At 48.6% G+C, this 19,335-nt stretch overlaps 1 protein-coding gene across 3 annotated transcripts in view; it reads left to right on the forward strand.

Moving 5' to 3' along the window:
* The window catches only part of EFR3B (EFR3 homolog B), an 89,717-nt gene extending 76,197 nt beyond the window's left edge, over positions 1-13,520 (forward strand). For all 3 annotated transcript variants that reach the window (XM_038560948.1, XM_038560949.1, XM_038560950.1), the window contains exons 14-23: positions 292-367; positions 1,076-1,237; positions 2,416-2,547; positions 4,447-4,514; positions 5,189-5,316; positions 6,030-6,121; positions 9,058-9,106; positions 11,065-11,171; positions 12,484-12,533; positions 13,166-13,520. In XM_038560948.1, coding sequence (XP_038416876.1) covers positions 292-367; positions 1,076-1,237; positions 2,416-2,547; positions 4,447-4,514; positions 5,189-5,316; positions 6,030-6,121; positions 9,058-9,106; positions 11,065-11,171; positions 12,484-12,533; positions 13,166-13,271 — 970 coding nt within the window. In that variant the 3' untranslated portion in view covers positions 13,272-13,520. The remainder of the gene's footprint in view (positions 1-291; positions 368-1,075; positions 1,238-2,415; positions 2,548-4,446; positions 4,515-5,188; positions 5,317-6,029; positions 6,122-9,057; positions 9,107-11,064; positions 11,172-12,483; positions 12,534-13,165) is intronic.
* The last annotated feature ends 5,815 nt before the right edge of the window (positions 13,521-19,335 follow it).

Genomic DNA, 19,335 nt, shown 5'->3' on the forward strand with positions numbered 1-19,335 from the left:
CTAAATGGAGTTAGCGGGTGGGGAGGAAGGAAGGGGATGCAGGTTTATCCGTAAAGACTGGGGGAGGAGGGAAGGGAGGAAGAGAATACTCTGGATCAGGATTTAAGAAAAAGCAACAAGAACTGGGCAGGAGAGAGGATGAGAACTTGAGGAAAGTGGAGATTGGTCTAAGAACCAGAGCACAGTGTGGCTGTGACTCAACTAACAATGTCAAGATGAAACCCAGTGACACCACATGAGCTCTGACTGGCCTCGCACAGGGCTAAGGCAGCCCCTCGTGTCCCCTCTCAGTACCCTCAGCGACATCTCGGTCCTGAAGCTGAAAGTGGACAAGTGCTCCCGACAGGATACCGTCTTCATGAAGAAGGTTAGCAAGTGTGACCTCAAGCCCCAGTGAAGCCCAGGTGGGCCAGGCTCTGTGGACCCCCACCTCCCAGACCCCTAAGTCAGTGCTGACCACTGCCGCCAGGCCTGCTCTCTCGCTCGCTCTTTGAGCATGCTTAGTCGGGAAGACCAGTTGACCCATGGGCGGGGCGGGGTGGGGGGCAGCAAACCCCAGCAAACCCCCAGCAAAATGCTCTCATCAGCATTGAGCTGGCCAATGAGGAGGTGGTGGGTCAAGCCCAACACAGAGGCCAGAGTTGGGAGCACCTGCTGGTGAGCCTAGCCGGAGCTGAGCTGCAGGCTGTGTTCTCCGAAACACAGCTGAGTTTAGGCAGCAGCTTCTGATGCTGGTTTCACTACATTCACCCTTCCCTAAATGTGTCCTGCACCTTTGCTTCCACTGGGGTCTGCTTTAAAAGCATCCTCTCCCTGGGGTGCCTGGCTGGCTCAGTCAAAAAGCATAAGACTCTGGATCTCAGGGTCATAAGTTTGAGCTCCACATTGGGTGTAAGCATTACTTAAATAAATAAAACTTAAGAGAGAGAGAGAAGGCATCCTCTCCCTGAAGGTGGAGGTGGGGTACACACAGCTGTTGTGCCACCTGCAGATTGGTCTTCCTCTCTTTCTCATTGCCCTTCCTGCCTCCACCCCCACCCCACTGCGAACTTGCCCCCCCTTCCCCCAAACCCAGCATTCCCAGCAGCTCTACAGACACATCTACTTGAGCTGTAAGGAGGAGACGAACATACAGAAGCACTACGAGGCGCTCTACGGCTTGCTGGCTCTCATCAGCATTGAGCTGGCCAATGAGGAGGTGGTGGTAGACCTCATCCGCCTGGTGTTGGCTGTTCAGGTGGGACCTGGGTGGGCATCTCATAGGGTTGAGATTGGGGCAGGGGACCACCAAGTTGTGGCTGCTCAACAACTAACTGTCTCAGAGCCCAGAAATATTGCACCCATGCTTGCCCATTCCTCCAGAGACCACAAGCCATGGTTCTGTTTGGGGAACCACCCAAGAATGCTTGATTCATGGCTTTAGCCCATCCCTCCAGCTAAAGGAGACCCAAGGAACAGGGTCTTTCAAAAACACCCTTTAGTCCCTAGTATTTCGAGTCTCACAAGGTCTGAATGAGACTCCAAGGAATACCAGGAGGTTGCTCATAAACCCCGAGTGATCCCAAAACAAACTTTTCTAAAGATCATCTGGTTCCCAAGGTTAGCTGTGTTTTAGAATTACTCTAAGCATTATGAAAAATATATATTCCCAGTTCTCTCCCCACATCTGGAGATCTGGAGATTCAACAAGCCTCTCTCATGACTTTTAGCCAGTGCTTCACTAGATAAGGCTTCAGACTTCCAGAGTCTTTCTGGGTGGAAGTGTACTCTCAAAGATGCTGAGAATTGGGGTGGGTCCTTCAGACCTGAAAAGACCGGGGTGTCCAGGGTCCTGAAGCTAGGTGGCATCATATCCTACCTAGGAGCAGGAATGGCAACCCTGGGAATTCAGTGGTAGAGAATCTTAGGCCACCAGTGTTAAATCCTGCAAGGCCAACCCAGCTGCTATGGCTGTCTTCACTCTAGAATTTGAGATTCCTCTGTGTCCCAATCCCTAGTAACTATTGCTACTCTTTCAACTTAACATATGGACCCAGTTTAGCAAACCAGTCCAGTCCCCCCAAGAATCATTCAAGGTCTATATTCAAGGACACAGCATCCTAGAGGTAGGATTAACGATGAGGGTTTGGACAGTCAAGGTCACCAAAGCTGGCACTGCAAAGTAGAGAATAGGTCATCACCCCTCTACTCAAGTATTTATGAGCTCCCAGCTCATGGACTGTTCTAAGGATGATTCACTTCTGCTTTACTGAGGATGACTTCTGTCTCCTGGGAAGTTATGGGACAAATGCTGAAAAAGGCTTAGTCTAGAGAGATGGGCCCTCTCTACAGAAGGTTGGAAGAGGTTGGGTGGAGAGTGGGGCACCAGTATCATTTGTCAATCAGAAAACTCCAGGCCCCTCTGTGTCACCACAGGACGTGGCCCAGGTCAATGAAGAGAACCTGCCTGTGTACAACCGCTGTGCCCTCTACGCACTGGGCGCAGCCTACCTGAACCTCATCAGCCAGCTCACAACAGTACCTGCCTTCTGCCAGCACATCCATGAGGTTGGTGTTCTTGTGACCCTGAGAGCTCAGGAGGCCCTTGGCTTTCAGTTTCCCCAGAACGACTTTTCCTTAATTACCTAAGCCCCTGTGCTTAGTCTAGGCATTGAGGAAGGGTTGGTGGAATGACTAGGGACAGTGAGAAGTTACTAGAGGCAGCCTTTCCTCCTGTATGACAGGACATAGCATGATGGGGAGCGCCACAGGCAGGAACCAGTACCCCTTCCTCACCTGCTACCTGCCCGCCTCTACTTCCTGCTGCTCTGTGCCACCCCCACTCCCAGAAACCCAGCCACTCATGCCTCTCATGTCATCTGGGACTAACTCTAGTTTTTTTTTAAAGGTTTTTATTATGAAAGTTTTCAAATATCACCAAAGCAGTGAGTAGAACAGTGAACATCCATATAGCTATCGTGCAGATGAAATAGGAAGGTTTTCCCCTTTTTTCTTTAACTCGTTTTCTCTTTTTTAAAATTTTTAATTTAATTTAATTTTTTATATTTTATATTTTTGTAATTTAAATTCAACTTGCCAACATACAGTATAACACCCAGTGCTCATCCCATCATGTGCCCTCCTTAATGCCCATCACCCAGTTACCCCATCCCCCCACCACCTCCCCTTCCACAATCCTTTGTTTCCTAAGGCAGGAGTCTCTCATGATTTGTCTTCCTCTCTAATTTTTCTCCACTTAGTTTCCCCTCCTTCCCTTGGCCCCTTTTACTGTTTCTTCTTTTTCTTATTTTAAAGCAAATCTCAGCTCTCATGTTGTTTTACCCTACCTGTATCAGCATTGTGTGTAAAAATATGGACACCTTCCTACATAATCACTGTGCTATTAACATACCTAATTAAGTTGCCAATAATGCCTTGGTATTATCTAGTACCCAGTCTATAATCAAATGTTCTCAGTTGTCCCCAAAAGACATGTTTTAAAATGTTTTAAAACATTCCAAAGTTGGGATGCCTGGGTGGCTTAGCAGTTTAGCACTGCCTTTGGCCCAAGGTGTGATCCTGGAGACCCAGGATCGAGTCCCATGTCAGGCTCCCTGCATGGAACCTGCTTCTCCCTCTGCCTGTGTCTCTGCCTCTCTCTGTATGTCTCTCATGAATAAATAAATAAAATCTTAAATAAATAAATAAATAAATAAATAAATAAATAAACAAACAAACAAACATTCCAAAGTATTTATAGGTGGAATGATATAATGTCTAGGATTAACTTTAAAATATTCATGCAAAATGAAAGAAAATAACCCTTGGGTCTCAGCTGGTTTGGGGGTACTGGGGGGCATGGGAGAGGGTGCTGTGTCACTGTGCCCCGCCAGCATGGGCCTGTAAGGGGACATAGGAAAGGCAATGCCCAGACAGCCTCTTCATTAAAATAGCAGCAGCTTGGCCTACTCACCTCCTGCACATACTTGCCTGCCAAGTATCCTCCCACTTCTTACTGTCTTAATAACTTTCACTTTTCCTGTCAAAAATTTGCAAAGGTTTCCACGTGTGACTGCTCATCAGGATGTTTCCGCAATGCACCAGGGTTTGGGGAACCATGTGACCTGTGCTCCCTTTTTCATGTTTGTGCAGAAAACAGGAATAGGGCATAGGAACAAGAAACTGCTGTCTCCTGGGGGCTGAGTCCCCTGCATTTGGAGGACACTTAATGCATACCTGTCATTGGGGATAGCCTGAGCAGTCTGCCTGGGCTTCTTGGGGTACTCTACGGGTCACTGTTGATTGGAGTTTCTGCCTTAGCAGCCCAGCTGTAGGGTGCCGTGCCAAGGCATTTGTGGGAGGAAGGAACTGCTCAGAGGGGAGGGAGTGCCATCATTTGCCTATTTGGAGCTCCTCCTTCCTGTCAAACCCGGCTCTCTCTCCGTATGTGGTTCCTCCTGACTCCAGGTGATAGAGACCAGGAAGAAGGAGGCTCCATACATGCTCCCTGAGGATGTCTTTGTGGAGAGGCCCAGGTAAGGAGCACACCTGTGACATGGTCAAAGGCACCCAAGGCAGCGGAGTGAGAAGGTGGGCAGTCCGAAGCCAGGGGCAGAGTCCTTTATGAGCACCAGGGTCAAAAGTGGACCCTACCCTGTGGCCCAGAAATCCTAGGTCAAGTGGGACTTCGTCATGGGGCCATCATCCACGCCTTGAGCCATATCAGTGTGTTGTGCGATAATGTGACATAACCTCTGGGAGCCTTGGCCAAGCCCATTGGATGTGCATCTTGGAGGAGCCATTCCTGTGAGACACTAGACCCATCCCAGTGGCATCCTCAGACTGCAGTCCGTGGGCCAGCATCTAGTCAGCCTCAGAGAAACTCAAGAAAAATACTGTGAAAAAGCAAAATGTCCAACAATAGGGGATAGCTTTGTAAACTATGGCCTTTCCACCACAGTGGTTTGGAAGAAGAGTTCATGTGAAACATGCACTGTGTAATCTGTAGATAAAAAGGATCACAGAACAGATGAATTCAGGGGTGGGGCGATGTGTGCGTGTGTGCAGAAGCGTACATGACCGAAGGAACTCATGCAGAATGTAGAGATGTTGACTCTGGAAAGTGGGACTTTTGCATGATGCATGTTCCTTTTATAATCAAGTCACTAGGAAATCACTCTGGTTGCCTCTTTCCTTCTTTGTCCTGCAGGTTGTCCCAAAATCTTGATGGGGTAGTGATTGAGTTCCTCTTCCGCCAGAGCAAGATCAGTGAAGTCCTGGGGGGCAGCGGCTACAATTCAGACAGGCTCTGCTTGCCCTACATCCCTCAGCTGACAGGTAGGTGCTCCATGCAAGCACATCCAAGCCTGCCCCCTGGCTCTTCCTCACAGGACAGCACCTGGGTGTGAGGGACACGGGTGCCCTTCGCTCGGCTCCCCCGGCACCTTGCATGTCACACAGAAGCTGAAAAATGTAGTGGAAGTGAGAGCCTTCTGATTCCCCCACCTTTTCTCCCCAGGGCAGGATCCTTGGGAGAAAGTGGCCCATGAGCCAGGCAGGAGCAGCCCCACAGAGCCCTAAAGAGCACACATGAACTGTGCGAGTTCTCTGCTGTTTATTTCCAGAAAATTCTTAGACAAGTCTCCTGGCATCTCTGAGTTTCAGTTTCCTTGACTACAAAATAGGGCTTAATGACACCTGCTTTAGAGGGCTGGTGGGAGATGCACACAGAATAATAAAGGCAAAGGCACTTTTAGTAACTGCTCCACAAGTGACAGCTAGCTACTTGTGCAAGTTGAGATGTCACAAGCAGCACCTTTGTGTTCCTCGATGGTTTCAAAATCTTAGCCATAAACAGCAAAATCACCACCCTAAGGTGGGCAGAGGAGGCCAGCAGCCTTCAAAAAACCTGCCATAGCCTCAGTGTGTCCTGAGCTCTCCGGGGGCTGTGGGCTTGGCAAAGGCAGGGGGATTGGGAGACAGTATGAAGGGTGTGATCCTGGCTCTCTCTGAACAGTGGAGACTCTAGCTTCTGGGCTTCTCTTCCCCAGATGAAGATCGCTTATCCAAGAGGAAAAGCATTGGAGAAACCATTTCCCTGCAGGTGGAGGTGGAATCTAGGAACAGCCCCGAGAAGGAGGAAGTGAGTGTCCTATTGTTTAAATGCTATCCTGCATCCCCAGGGAAGGAACCTGCTCCTGCCTCCTCTGCAGTCAGACACTCCATGCTCCAGGCTCCCTTAACTACATAACACATTTAAAGTTGCATGGAAAGCAAAGTTCTCAAATATCCCATTTTCTTACTGTCTCTAATCACATATATCATAGATATCTCCATCTGGAAAAAATATATGTGCTACACACACACACACACACACATACACACACACACACACTCACTCCCATGACAGTGTCATACAGATCACACGGATCGCGTGCTAGTGGTCATTTCCCATTCCCAACAGAGGCAGATGCGCTCCATGTAGGAAATTGGAAGACTTAATGGGGGAAATGAGGGCAAGAATAGCTTTCACAGTGCTTCTAACACGTAGATCAATAGAAGTGCTTTTTTATAGACAAAGTTGCAGCTTAAAGATCTCTCTTTCATCTTCTCTTGGGGGCCGTGAATACCTAATTTCTGCTCAAATTAACTGGTGATATCTCCCCTGCCATTACTTCTTCTGCCTCAGAAAATAAAGCAGATGAGCCCATGAGTAAGAGAGAAGAAGGAATCACAGTGGAAAGACCCATCTTTCCTCCTACAAGTGAAAAAGAAATAAGGGGAGGGGCAGAGAGGGAAAGAAAGGGGTCGAGAGGGAGAGAAGGGGGTCGTGAGGGAGGTGAAGCCATAAGATGCAGCATACTTGTGTTTAATGGTGTCTCCCACCATTAACGGAATTGACGGACACATGAGAGAGCTTCGGCGGGAAGTGAGGAGGATGCCCATGGCAGGGAAGGGGGAACTGGGTCAGTTTCTGCTCATTGGTGCTGGGGTAGCCATGGGGGACAGCTTCATCCCTAAGCCCTTCCCCAGATGCCCTGGAGCAAGGGCAAGTCTTTGGGGTCCAGACTGAGCCTCCCTCCAACTGTGCCCACTTTCCACTTTCCCAAGTCTTCTCTCACTGGGACACTTGTCTGGAACCTTCCCATGGAAAGAAGGAAGCTCTGAGTCAGGCTAACTGGAAGAGTAGAATGAGGTTGAACCATGTGCCCTCCAAGGCCTTCCAGCTCTGCAGGACAGGGGACCTCACATGTGTCAGGACTGCAGTGTGAGTAGGCTGGTCCCCCCCACCATAGTTGTGATTCTCCCTGCTCAGGAGTTAAGACCCTCAGGAATGATGAGTAAAGTGAAGCAGAAGGAGAAGGAGAAATGCTTGCCCATGTACAGGGTCTACTACTCTCTAGTGTCCCCTGGGTCACCAGAATGGGTTCCTTTCCCTCCTGGAGGGTCCACCTAACTCAGGGGGAGCCTGGTAGCCAAAGCAAGGGGTGTGGGGGCCTCTACCCTGTGCCCTTCAGCCACGCTGCACTTCTTTCCACTCTCAGCCCACCATGCCCTATCAGAATCCCACGCTGGCCCCCTATAGCCTTAAATGCCAAGTTCAAAGCAGTTCATCAATAAATACTGATTTGATCAAACCCCCAACCAGTGCCTGGCATCCAGAGCCATTTATAGTCTGGGCTGGTGTGACTGGTTCATGTTCTTTTCCTCCCCGCTCTGGCAGGTAGCCTGTGTGCCACTGTGGCTGGTCTGCTCAGTCTCCCCGTGAGGTCTCGGCCAGGTCTTTGCTAGTAATCCCATATGTAAGTCCCTCCCTCTGCACCTTTGTGCCCATGAACCATCTACTCTTCCAAGCTCAGCTTGTGTCCCATTTCCTCCATAAGCCCCTGTCTACCTGCCCTTGACCAGTGATCTTCTTTGTCCCTGCGATCTTCCCTGGCACCTCCCACACGGGTCAGTGCTGAGCGGCTACATGGATGGACGTGCGGAGGATGGATTCAGAGTGGTTGATAGCTCAGCACAGCTCCCTCTGGCCTGTAATTCCCATGCTGACAGACTGTGCCATTTCTACTCAGTGACCAGCCACGAGTCCCGCACATACTCAGTGCTTACTTCATATTTCTTAAACGATTGTATCCCATACCTACATCTCTGGCCTTTCCTACTCTAGTAGGAACTACTCTAGTTCTAGCAAACTAGCCTTTGCTGAATGCCAAACAAATCACAAAAGTACAGCTTAGTGAATTTTCACAAAAGGAATGTATATGTGCAATCATGCCCAGATCAGGAAATAGAACATTGTCATTGCCCAAGAGGACCCTCTTCCCAAAGCCTGACTTATGTCACTTTTTGCACTTTCTATCAGTGACATCATTCTCTCCTGTGTCTGATTCTTTCACTTAATATTACATTTGAATGATGGGATAGGAGTGGATCATGGATCCTGCCTCAGGGAGCTCAGAGTCTACTGGGGAATACCTGGGACTTAGTTCAAACTCTTCACGGCTTTCAGCCTCTGGCCCGGGGCTAGGCATCCATGGGATAATCCTTCTTTGGGTTTATTATTTTTCACCTCCTTTAATAGGCTCTGTGAGGGCTGAGATCCTGTGACCCAGGTCCCTGAATAACTTCAGCATGTCTGACCTTTAGTAAATATTCAAATCACCATGGTGGATAATTTTATATCCTGATTCTTTCAAAATGTTATTCACTTCTTAAAATTTACATTTGAGATATTTGCCAACTGCTTCTTCCTGCTGCCAATATTTTCTGAAGATTTTTTTTTTTTTTACTTTCACACTGTTTTCCTCCCATGGGGCTTAATGGGACAAGCTGGAAGTGGGGGGAGGGCAGTGAGCTCTATCAGGTGATCCTCTGCATGCTGATGAGGAATGGCCCCCTCACCCATGGTGCCTCTGTGCCACCGGCTGGGGAGGTTCAGAGACTGGTGAGAATGTGGGGATCCTGGGGGAGTTTCTGCCCATGGGGACATTCTTCTGAGAAGCAAAGGAGCTGCCAAAACCTCCCTCCCTCACCCCGACTTTACCTTTCTGAGCATTTCTGCACCTTCTCTCTCAGCGAGTGCCTGCCGAGGAGATCACCTATGAGACCCTGAAGAAGGCCATCGGTAAGTTGGAGGAGAGGGAGTGCTTGGTCCTGGGGGAGGCACAGGTGTGTGCAGCCTGCTACGGGATTCAGTGCAGAGGTGAAGGGAGGCTGGCAGCTTTCCCAAAACTCATGACAGCTACAAATACTGCAGTGAATAGTTCCACTTTCCTGATGGGAATCAGTAGTGCTGCCAGCATATCCTATGTCAGGCAACCCTTTCTCTACTGACAACTAGATGCCTTTAAAAGTAATCAGTTGGGGATGCCTGGGTGGCTCAGTGGTTGAGCATCTACCTTCAGCCCAGGGCCTGATCCTAAAGACCCGGGATCGAGTCCCACATCTGGCTCCCTGCATGGAGTCTGCTTCTCCCTCTGCCTGTGTGTCTGCCTCTCTCTATATATGTCTCTCATGAATAAATAAATAAAATCTTTAAAATAAATAAATAAATACATAAATACATAAATAAATAAATAAATAAATAAATAAATAAATAAATAAATAAATGTAATCAGTTGTGGGGTGCCTGGATGGCTCAGCCAGTTAAACATCTGCCTTTGACTCAGGTCATGACCTGAGGTCCTGGGATCAAGCCCCACATCAGGCTCACAGCTCAGTGAGAGTCTGTCTCTCTCCATCTGCCTCTCCCCCGGCTCATACTCCTTCTCACTCTCTCTTTCTCTCAAATAAATAAAATGTTTTATAAAGTGATGAAGCTTTAAAAAAAAGTAATCAATTGAGGGTTACAGCCAGTTAGATAAAAAGCAATTTTGTATAAATACTTAGACCATTTTTTGGTGCACTATAATACAAAAGAACAAGTTGACTAATGAAAGAATTAAGAACTTGAGGATCCCTGGGTGGCTCAGCGGTTTAGTGCCTGCCTTCGGCCCAGGGCGTTCCAGTATCAAGTCCCACAACTGGCTCCCTGCATGGAGCCTGCTTCTTCCTCTGCCTGTGTCTCTGCCTCTCTCTCTGTCACTCATGAATAAACAAATAAAATCTTAAAACAAAAAAGATATTAAGAACAAATCATATTAATATTTGTTGGCAGCAGATTTTAAAATGCAGCAGTACCTCATTTACTTGGATTATTGGGCAATAAAGTATCCCAAGTAAGAGAATTTTTCTGATAACTGATGATAAATTATACCTTCAAATGCCAAACCATTTTAATTTCAGTTGTCTCTGGTAGTAATGCCTTCTGAATGTGCATACTGCTCTGCCGCCTTAACGTGTGAACATATCTGACCACCCTCCCCCTTTATTTTCACTGACTTATTTTGGAAGCTAAAAGGAATACGTAGAAGCCTTAAACTGGACAACCTCGGACTGCAGAGCCACGGAGGGCTGAGCTCTCATGTTGGCTTTTGGGACCCATCTGGCTTTTCCATAGTTGCTGTCCCTTTCAAATTAGTGACAGAGTATTTCCTGTTCCAGGAACTTCTTTGAGAGTCCTAGTGGTAACACAGCTACTCAGGGGCTTTAAAAGCCCAGCTTAGGGACGCCTGGGTGGCTCAGTGGTTGAACATCTGCCTTCAGCTCAGGTTGTGATCCCGAGGTCCTGGGATCGAGTCCCACATTGGGCTCCCTGCATGGAGCCTGCTTCTCCCTCTGCCTATGTCTCTGCCTCTGTGAGTCTCTTGTGAATAAATAAAATCTGTTTTAAATAAATAAGTAAATAAATAAATAAATAAACTCCAGCCAAAGGGCCCACTTAACTAGTTCTCAAACTCTTTCACAAGGAGTGGGGCTGAGCCTCAGGATCTTTTCTAAGTCAGGAAAAGATCTAGCCTTTGTAGGCCTGAGTAATGGGCACCACATCCTCCATGCCATGCTCATGGCCCTGCTCATCAGCAGAGGGCAGAACCCAAAATGCAGTCACAGACCCAGCTCCCCTGGAGGGGTCCATCTTCTCTAGCCCTCACCCCGGCATCAGTGGGTGGGACCCCAGGGCTGACCCAGCTCTCTGTGCTGCAGTGGACAGCGTGGCTGTTGAGGAGCAGGAACGTGAACGGCGGCGACAGGTGGTGGAGAAATTCCAGAAGGCACCCTTCGAGGAGATTGCAGCACACTGTGGGGCCCGGGTGAGTGAGCCCTAACAGGGGTGAGTCCTTGGGGACCAAGCAGACACTGGATTTGGATCCAGGGCAGACTGAGTTTCTAGGAGGTCTTGGCACTTTTGTCACCCAGAAATTAAGGTTTAGATCCCAACAGTGCCCTGGTACTACATCGTTTCCCCCAAGAACCAGAAGGCTGGGCTCCTAGCCATATACTCCTTTAGACCTCATATTTTCTGTATAATGAGGAAGTCCCGACTCAGGAGCTCCTGCATCAGATGGACAGATTGTAATACATAGAATAGCAAGTATGTAACTCGCACTTAGGCACAGCCAGAGCATCTTCCATTTATTAGCTTATGTCATTTTCAAGACAACTCTGTGCGGTCTGTGCCTTTATGCTCATCTCATTATGGATAAGGGGGGAAGGAGCCATGGCAGATGGCCAACATTTGCAACAGGGCCCAGTTTCCAACCAGGGGACCCCAACAGGGGGAATGGAATAGTCTGGCCCTGGAAAAGAGATTTGAAAGAGAAAGTGCCAGGTAAGTAAGAAGAGTGACTTATGTCTTTGCATTTCTTGAAACTGATTACATGCCAGGATTTGTTAGTCACAGTGGCCATCTTCATAACAATGAAACATAATTGCAGACATCCAAAATCTACAAATAACTTTTATTTTATTGTAATTTTTCCTCTCAGTAAGAATACATGTTATTTTCTTTTCTATTACCCAAGATATATTATCTATATTTCTAGTATATCATGATATATAGCAATATAATGGTATATGTAAATGCATATAGATTTTCCTGGGCCTACGTTATTCTCACCTCTTGTCCCAGCTCCAGAGATAGATATTGCTCATTTCATGAGCTCAGAGTTGAGCACATGCAGGCTGTCGCTCTCTATGCACATGGGCTTAGCTGCAGCAAGAAGGGACCAGAGAGAGCATCTTCCCTAACCCACCAGTTTTGCACAGCTACTCCTTGGGAGTTAAGGGGAGATCTGAAACCAGCTCTGAGCCTCATGACTATATACCCAGCAAGCCCTGCTGCCCACTTGGAGGAACGAAGGGCCCTTTAAGAACTGCCTGCCGAGGTCCTCCTGGTGGTCCTGGCCTCTGTTTTGTCCCCAGCAGGCCTCCCTGGGTGGCCCTGCCTAACCTGAACCCATGGCCAGGATCCACAGATAAGTGTCAGAAAGGAGCTCACACCAGTTCCCTTCCTAAGACTGTAACTGCCCCACGCCTCCATGGGTTCTCTAGACAGATGGACCCAAGAGAACTAGCATAGGTGTGGGGGACCCACCAGCTCACATTCCCTCTGTTCGTGTCTAGGCATCACTGCTGCAGAGCAAACTCAACCAGATCTTTGAAATCACCATCCGGTAAGTGGCAGCCCTGGGCAGGGACCCCTCTTCCCGAGTCCTCCTCTCACACCTGTCTCCAGGCTTCCTGCCTACAGCCTCTCTCTCCAGGGCTGGAGTCTGCCACCAGTTCTCTTTCCCAGACAAGGAAATCAAGACTAGGGATCCCTGGGTGGCGCAGCGGTTTGGCGCCTGCCTTTGGCCCAGGGCGCGATCCTGGAGACCCCGGATCGAATCCCACGTCGGGCTCCCGGTGCATGGAGCCTGCTTCTCCCTCTGCCTGTGTCTCTGCCTCTCTCTCTCTCTCTCTGTGTGTGACTATCATAAATAAATTTTAAAAAATTTAAAAAAAAAAGGAAATCAAGACTAGAGAGAGATAGAGATAGTTCAGTGAACCCCAGAAAAGAGCCAGTGGTCCTAGTGTCCCAGGCTGGTACTTTCCAAAGCAACAGTGTTATTAGAACCTACAGTGAAGCTAGACTTCAAGTGAAGTTTAGAAGATTCTAGAATTTGCAACCTAGGAACCCATGGAGTGACCGTCTCTGGTTCCTGTTCAAAGGAAAACCCAAATCAGCTATGCTTTTTGGTTGCACGGGGCGGGACTCCAGATCCATACCTTCCCACACCTTTCTCCTCCGTGTGCTCCTGCCCAGGCCGCCCCCAAGCCCATCAGGCACCATCACCGCAGCCTATGGCCAGCCTCAGAACCACTCCATCCCCGTCTACGAGATGAAGTTTCCCGATCTGTGCGTATACTGAATTCCAGAAGACAGAGCTCCTCGGAGGGGTGGGGTCTGAGGGAAGCACTTGCCCTCACAACCCACCCCTGTGGCATGGAAATGGAACTGGGACCTCAGAGGAAAAGCACTGTGGTTGGCATCATCTTCTCGGCTAAGCAAGGTGGAGGGCCCTCCCTCAGGCCACCTCTCGGCCCTCCCACTTCCTCCTTGTCCTCCCCGAGGGAGACAGGCCTCCTCCACCTCTGGGGTCAATAAGCATCTCACCCACCCTTTGTCTCCTCTTCTGTGTCCACCAGGAGCCGAGAACCATGGGCGTCTCCAGAAGGAGGCTGGGGTCCCGAGAAGCTCCTGCTTGGTGTAGCGCGGGAAGGGCTTTCACGGGGGTGGATCAGGGGTCACCGCTGCCAGCCCCCCGGGAGGGAACCAGATGGAGACTCGGTCAGTCAGAGGAAGCCGCCACGGCCTGTGGTCAGGAGGAAGCAGGGCAAGCTCCCAGCTCCTCTGGGAGAGCAGCGGTGCGCCAGGCTGGAAGGTGGCTGCTCCTCAGAGCGTTCCCTCCTTCGGCCTGCTGTCCCTTCCACTCTCCTGCTGCCCTGCCAGCTGTGTCCTTGTGATTCGTTCTATTATTCATTCATGTTGAGCCCTTCCAACAGGAACTGCGGTAGAGATACCATGCGGGGCCAGAAAGGATGAAGAGGCAGGGTCAGCAGGCTGGCCATAGAGTGGGCTGGCTCTCCCCAGGCTGGGCCTGCCCCCCACAGACGAACAGCCGGCAGATGTGGGCAAGGCCACCGTCCCTCTATGGCATCTTCTCACCTCCTTCGTTCAGAGGGAGCTTGTTGGGGCCTCCCATTGTTCTCTCCCTTCTGGATGTTTCTCTGAGTTGAGTTTTCTCTCTCTGATGCCTTTCTTCCTGAGGATCCTGGCATGTTTCTACAGCCTCTGGGTTGAGGGAGGGCAGAATGGGATAATCTGGTTCTGGAAAATCTGGTTCTACCTGGCTCAAAAGGAAGAAGAGTGGCAAGGGGCCCCAGGCCTGCCTACTTCACTGCTTATGGAAGAGGCTCCCAGCCTGGTTTAGGGAGAGGGAAGGGGAGCAAGTTATGAGGATAGCATTTTGCATTGCAAGGTTGTCAGAGTCAACCTTTTGGATATTTCATTCAAGGAAAGAAGGCCCCAGCACCTGGTATTGGAATGATGTCTTCACTCTTTTTACAAAGTCAGGACATCATTGCCAACTGGCAAAGCTTGAGGTTGGGGGGCAGGCAGTGGAGACCCTTGTGGGTTCTGGGTTTCCATTTTCCCTGAGTGCCATGCCTGCCTGTGTGCAGAGGAGGGGCTGCTACAGAGCTAGAGGCCTTCTGCTGTGCTCCCTCCGCTCCCCACACCCATCCTCCCTCTGGGGGCCTTTGTACCTCTAGAGCCTCCTGGGTATCCTCCGTGGCAGCACCCTGTAATCCCAAATAGCCCTTTTCTTCCCTTCCAGACAGACTTCTCATAACTTTTCTGAGCTGATGTAACTCATAGGAAAATGTGAATGGTCAAACCATTCCTCCCTAGAGAATTTGTGAGTAAATTCCTGACCCAACGGAATCTCTTTTTACAATTTTAGGCTGTGTGGGGAAGGGTCAGAAGTAGGATGTTTCTGCCAAGGGGAAGGCAGGCTTCTTCCGGACACCTGGCCCACCCGTGCACACAGCCCTGCACAAACACACAATGAAAGGCTGATTATTAGGATAAATAGGTGTATTTTCCCAAACTGGGAAACCCTTAACGTATGCATTTTCCCATTACGTGTGCAATAAATGTTTTGGATGGGGGGCTATCTGACTCTCATTCTCATAGTTTCCATGCTGGTCAGTGCCTCTGTGCTATGGGCCTGTGGCTTCCAGACAGCCTGCATGATTACAAGCCCTCAGGAGCCTGGCTCCTGCTCCCCACCCCCACCCTACCACAATGGCTTTTGGCTCTGTCCTATGGCTCTTGGCTAATGCTCAACCCAAATTTATAAGCATGAACTAAGATTTCTCTTTACCTTACTCTTTATTTTTAAAAAACAGAATTTAAGCTAAAATTTGAAGGCAAATAACCTTTGGAAGAAACTTCAGAGAAAAATCTCAATCTTGAGCCACAAACATCTTTCCTTACTAGATCTCTCCATCTTTATCCCCTGCTTGTCTTTGATGAGGAGCCCTGTTTCTTTCTTGTGTCCACTTGACTTTAGGGTCCACCCCATGGCAGCTGTACCCTGAGCCCTGCCCATGGGGTCCTGGTCCTTGGACTGGGGCGTTGTGGCCCTCGAGCCTCTTTCTAGAGCCAGCACTAGAACCAGAGATCCGTAGGCCCACTCAGATGCCTCTCCTTCTTCCCCACCCTGGGAACAGAGTGAAAAGAGAAGGTGCAGTTGCTGTTCTTCATACGCACTCACCCCTGTATCTGTCTAAAGCAGCTCGCTCTTTACCTCACAACTGCTTTTAGAGGACTAGCTATTTCTTGAATGCCCTCTTCTTAGTTTCAATTTAAAAACTCACTCAGTAGAATATTGGATTGCCCCCTGACATGAAGTAGAACCTGGATCCTAACCAAATATGCCTCGGAGTCACAAAGTGTAAAGTGACTTAACTCGAACAGACAATTACTTGGTAAACTGAGCAGTATCCTTCACTCACACACATAGCTCCCCACCACTCCCAGAAGCCCGGGGAGAAAGATAAAGCAGAGTGTGGCGGGCACCCCAGCCCTTGGCTGAAATTCACCGTTTACTGCCCTCCAAACCCTCTGGTGTCTGGCTGCACTGTCACTTGACCAACCCTCTTTGCTGCCTGTCTCTGTTTTGCTTGAGCCAGCAAAGCCCATCTAAGCCAACTGCTCCCTAGAGCCACTGAGAACTCTTGCTTCATGGCCATGGAGTTAGCACTCTGTTGGCAGAACTTGAGGCATGAATGTATTTGAGATTTGGAGAGTGTTAATTTGGTTGAATCATGGTACACCTGGGTGGCTCAGTTGGTTGGGCATCTGCCTTCAGCTCAGATTGTGATCCCAGAGTCCTGGGTTCAAGCCCTGTGTCAGGCTCTCTGCTTGACAGGGAGCCATTTCTCCCTCTCCCTCTGCCTGCCCCTGCCCCAGCTTATGTGCTCTCTCTCAGTCAAATGAATGGATAAAATCTTTTTAAAAATATCGTTTGAATCATCTAAGTAAGTAAAAAGCAGGTCAGCAAAAAGTACCAATATGATCCTGGAGGATCTTTGTTTTCCTTTCAGTGGGATCCCTGCTACCCTGTGCCTGTTCCCACTTTCCTGACTCTGAAAAGTGAAGATAAATGGTTCCTTGACTCCTAAATGCCTCCTCATCAAAGGAGGAGCCCAAGTAGGTGAGAAGAATTAGAAACGTCCTCACTCAGCTACTGTCCTTTGTCCAGCCTCCTACACAAGGACAAATGGATGTGCAGTGATAAGGTGGGGCTGGAATAATCTACAGCACTTGAGAAGTAGTAAGAGGATCATATACATGCTACCCTTCGCCCTGGGTATCCTGGGTCCCAGAGGACATGATTCAATTGGCCTAAGGATCACAGCAGCTTTAGAGTACCTTGAAACAGCTCTAAGGCCAGGCCTCAGATTCTCTGGGGGCCCCTGGGTCATGACAGCTTCCAGTTGCTGTTGCATGGTCCCCGGGCCTTCTAACCTGGGCACAGAGAGTGTCACTGGGAAGTGAGGCCATTTGTTCCAATCCTTCTCTGTGACCATGAAATGGCAACTGGCCTATGAGGGTCTGAGGGAAAGGACTAGACCTGTGTATGAGTTTGAGTATGAAATTTAAAAGTCAACAGGAAATATGTCCCATCACAGCAGGTCATGCCTGCTTCTCCTAACCCATAGACCTGACAGCCAGATCCTGCTAAAATAAGGTATCTCCCTGGTGTCTGGGGAAGTTTAGGGCCATGTGCTGCTGTTCCATCCCCTAGAAATTTTCTGGTGAAAGTGACCCTAGGTCTGAAGGTTGCAGAAGGTTGGAAGGATGCTCATGGTGGGCCTCGCCAGCTGGGGAAGTGGGGAGGCAACACAGGGACTGTGGATGGGGCTCTGTGGCTCTCTTTTAGCACCGGCCAGGTTGACCTGGTCTTTTCTCCTTCAGGGGATCTTGGGGCCTCAGGCTATCACTTTCCCCTTCTGAGCTCTTCCTCCGTGACTGTTGATTCTGGCCTATGTAGTACAGAGCTGTAAATCCACAAATGCTGCAGCATTACACATACATTGTAATATGTCTGTGTCCATTTAGACCCTCATAACCTGGTTGAGTGTGTGTGTGCTCACGTGCATACGTGTGATTAATGTAGCTCATAGTTGACAATATATGTACATAACAGCTGATGTATTTATATGGGAGTGCAGAATTAGTGCCTGTGGCAGTTTTCTGTATTTTAAACTCATTGATCAAATTAGTTTTATTTTAAGGAAGGGGAAAAAGGAGTGGGAGGGGGGGATTGTAGGCAGAAGGATTCTTAGCAAGATCATTCTTTAAGACTCTTAGTCATGATTTCCCAGTGAGTCTTCACGATGCCCTTTTCAAATAAATGTTAATGTTGTCACCACATGGTTGTGTATTTGATTTCTTTAAAGTAAATGGTTTTTTGAGATGCAAACAGGATCTGAAAATACCAACATTAACTACTGACATTTAGCCACCTCCACTTACCATTACTTTACTCACCTAAAAAGGAAGGAGACTAGGGGAAAAGATGCTACCAAGATGTAAACATGAAGCTCAGGATTCCCAGCATGGGAGCATCCTCAGATGGGAAAGCCTGGGCCATTTCTTCATCACAATGACTAGACTCTAGGCCCATAATATAATCCACTGTCGGGGAGACAATAGACTTAAAAATCAGGCTTTCTGATTCCCTTTACATGGGATTTCTGAGGATACATTCCAGTTTTCTTTAATTATGAACTCCTACAGCATCAATATATGGGGGTCTACGTGCAAGTGCCATACATAGATGTTTCCCAGCTGGATTTGATCTATATCATTCACGGGTATGTCTAATGCAATTGACATATATATGTGTGGATCTCTGTGTATATGTAAGTATGAGTTTCTTGTGAATTATAAATGTAGCTGTAAATCTACGGCCCCAGCATTGTACAAACACCATGGGACATATAAAAGAGAAACGGGCACCTAGGCGGCTCAGTCAGTTATGTGTCCGACTCTTGATCTCAGCTCAGGTCTTGATCTCAGGATCATGAGTTCAAGCCCAACACTAGGCTCCATGCTGCACATGGAGCCTATGTGAAAAAGAAAAAGAAAAAGAAAAAGAAACACAACTCCTGGCCTTTGCCCTTTGGAGCTTAGAATTTCCCTGAAGAGAGTACAAGATATACATGCAGCTAGAAACTGCCATTCCAGCTGGACTGTGTGCCCTCCAGAGCAGAGAATGAAGAGGCTTATCTGGAAGAGATCACAACTTTCCCAGCAGAACTAGAGTCAAGCCTGGGCTCATGTTTTTAAAAGGGTTTCAAAATGGGTGGAGGTGGGGGGTTTCAGGCACAGGTGAAGGAAGAAGGGAAAAGAAGAGTGAGAATACTGGTCGGTGAAAACATGGGAAATGGGGTTTGGTAAGGAGAGTGAAGCTGATGGACGAGGGTCCTGCCATGGCTTGGAATTTGACATCGAAGGAACATTGAGGTGGGGTGACTTTGGGCTCTTGAACCAAGGAATGTGAGGAAAGCAAGATTTCGTATGCATTAATCTGAAGAACTTGTGTATGATGGGTTAGGGAGGAAAGGGACCATTTGGGGAGACAAGGACACCAGCTGGTTAGGAAGTGGTAGTGACGGTCAAGGCTAAGCACTGAGTATAATAAAGAGAAAGACTGCAGCTGGGCAACATGGGGAGGGGTTTGGGTGTAGCAAGAGCAAAAAGAAAACCAGAAACATGAAAGCTTGAGCCTGGGGGACTAGAAGCATCTGTAGGTGAGAACAAGTGTTTGCGAATATTTGTGAGTAGCCTGGGAATGCAGTCAAATCTGAACTGTTACCCATCCTCAGCTGTCACACATAACCTCTCAGTGATGAAAAGAT

This window comes from Canis lupus, chromosome 17, assembly GCF_011100685.1.
Source record: "Canis lupus familiaris isolate Mischka breed German Shepherd chromosome 17, alternate assembly UU_Cfam_GSD_1.0, whole genome shotgun sequence".
In the NCBI taxonomy this organism is placed as follows: domain Eukaryota; kingdom Metazoa; phylum Chordata; class Mammalia; order Carnivora; family Canidae; genus Canis; species Canis lupus.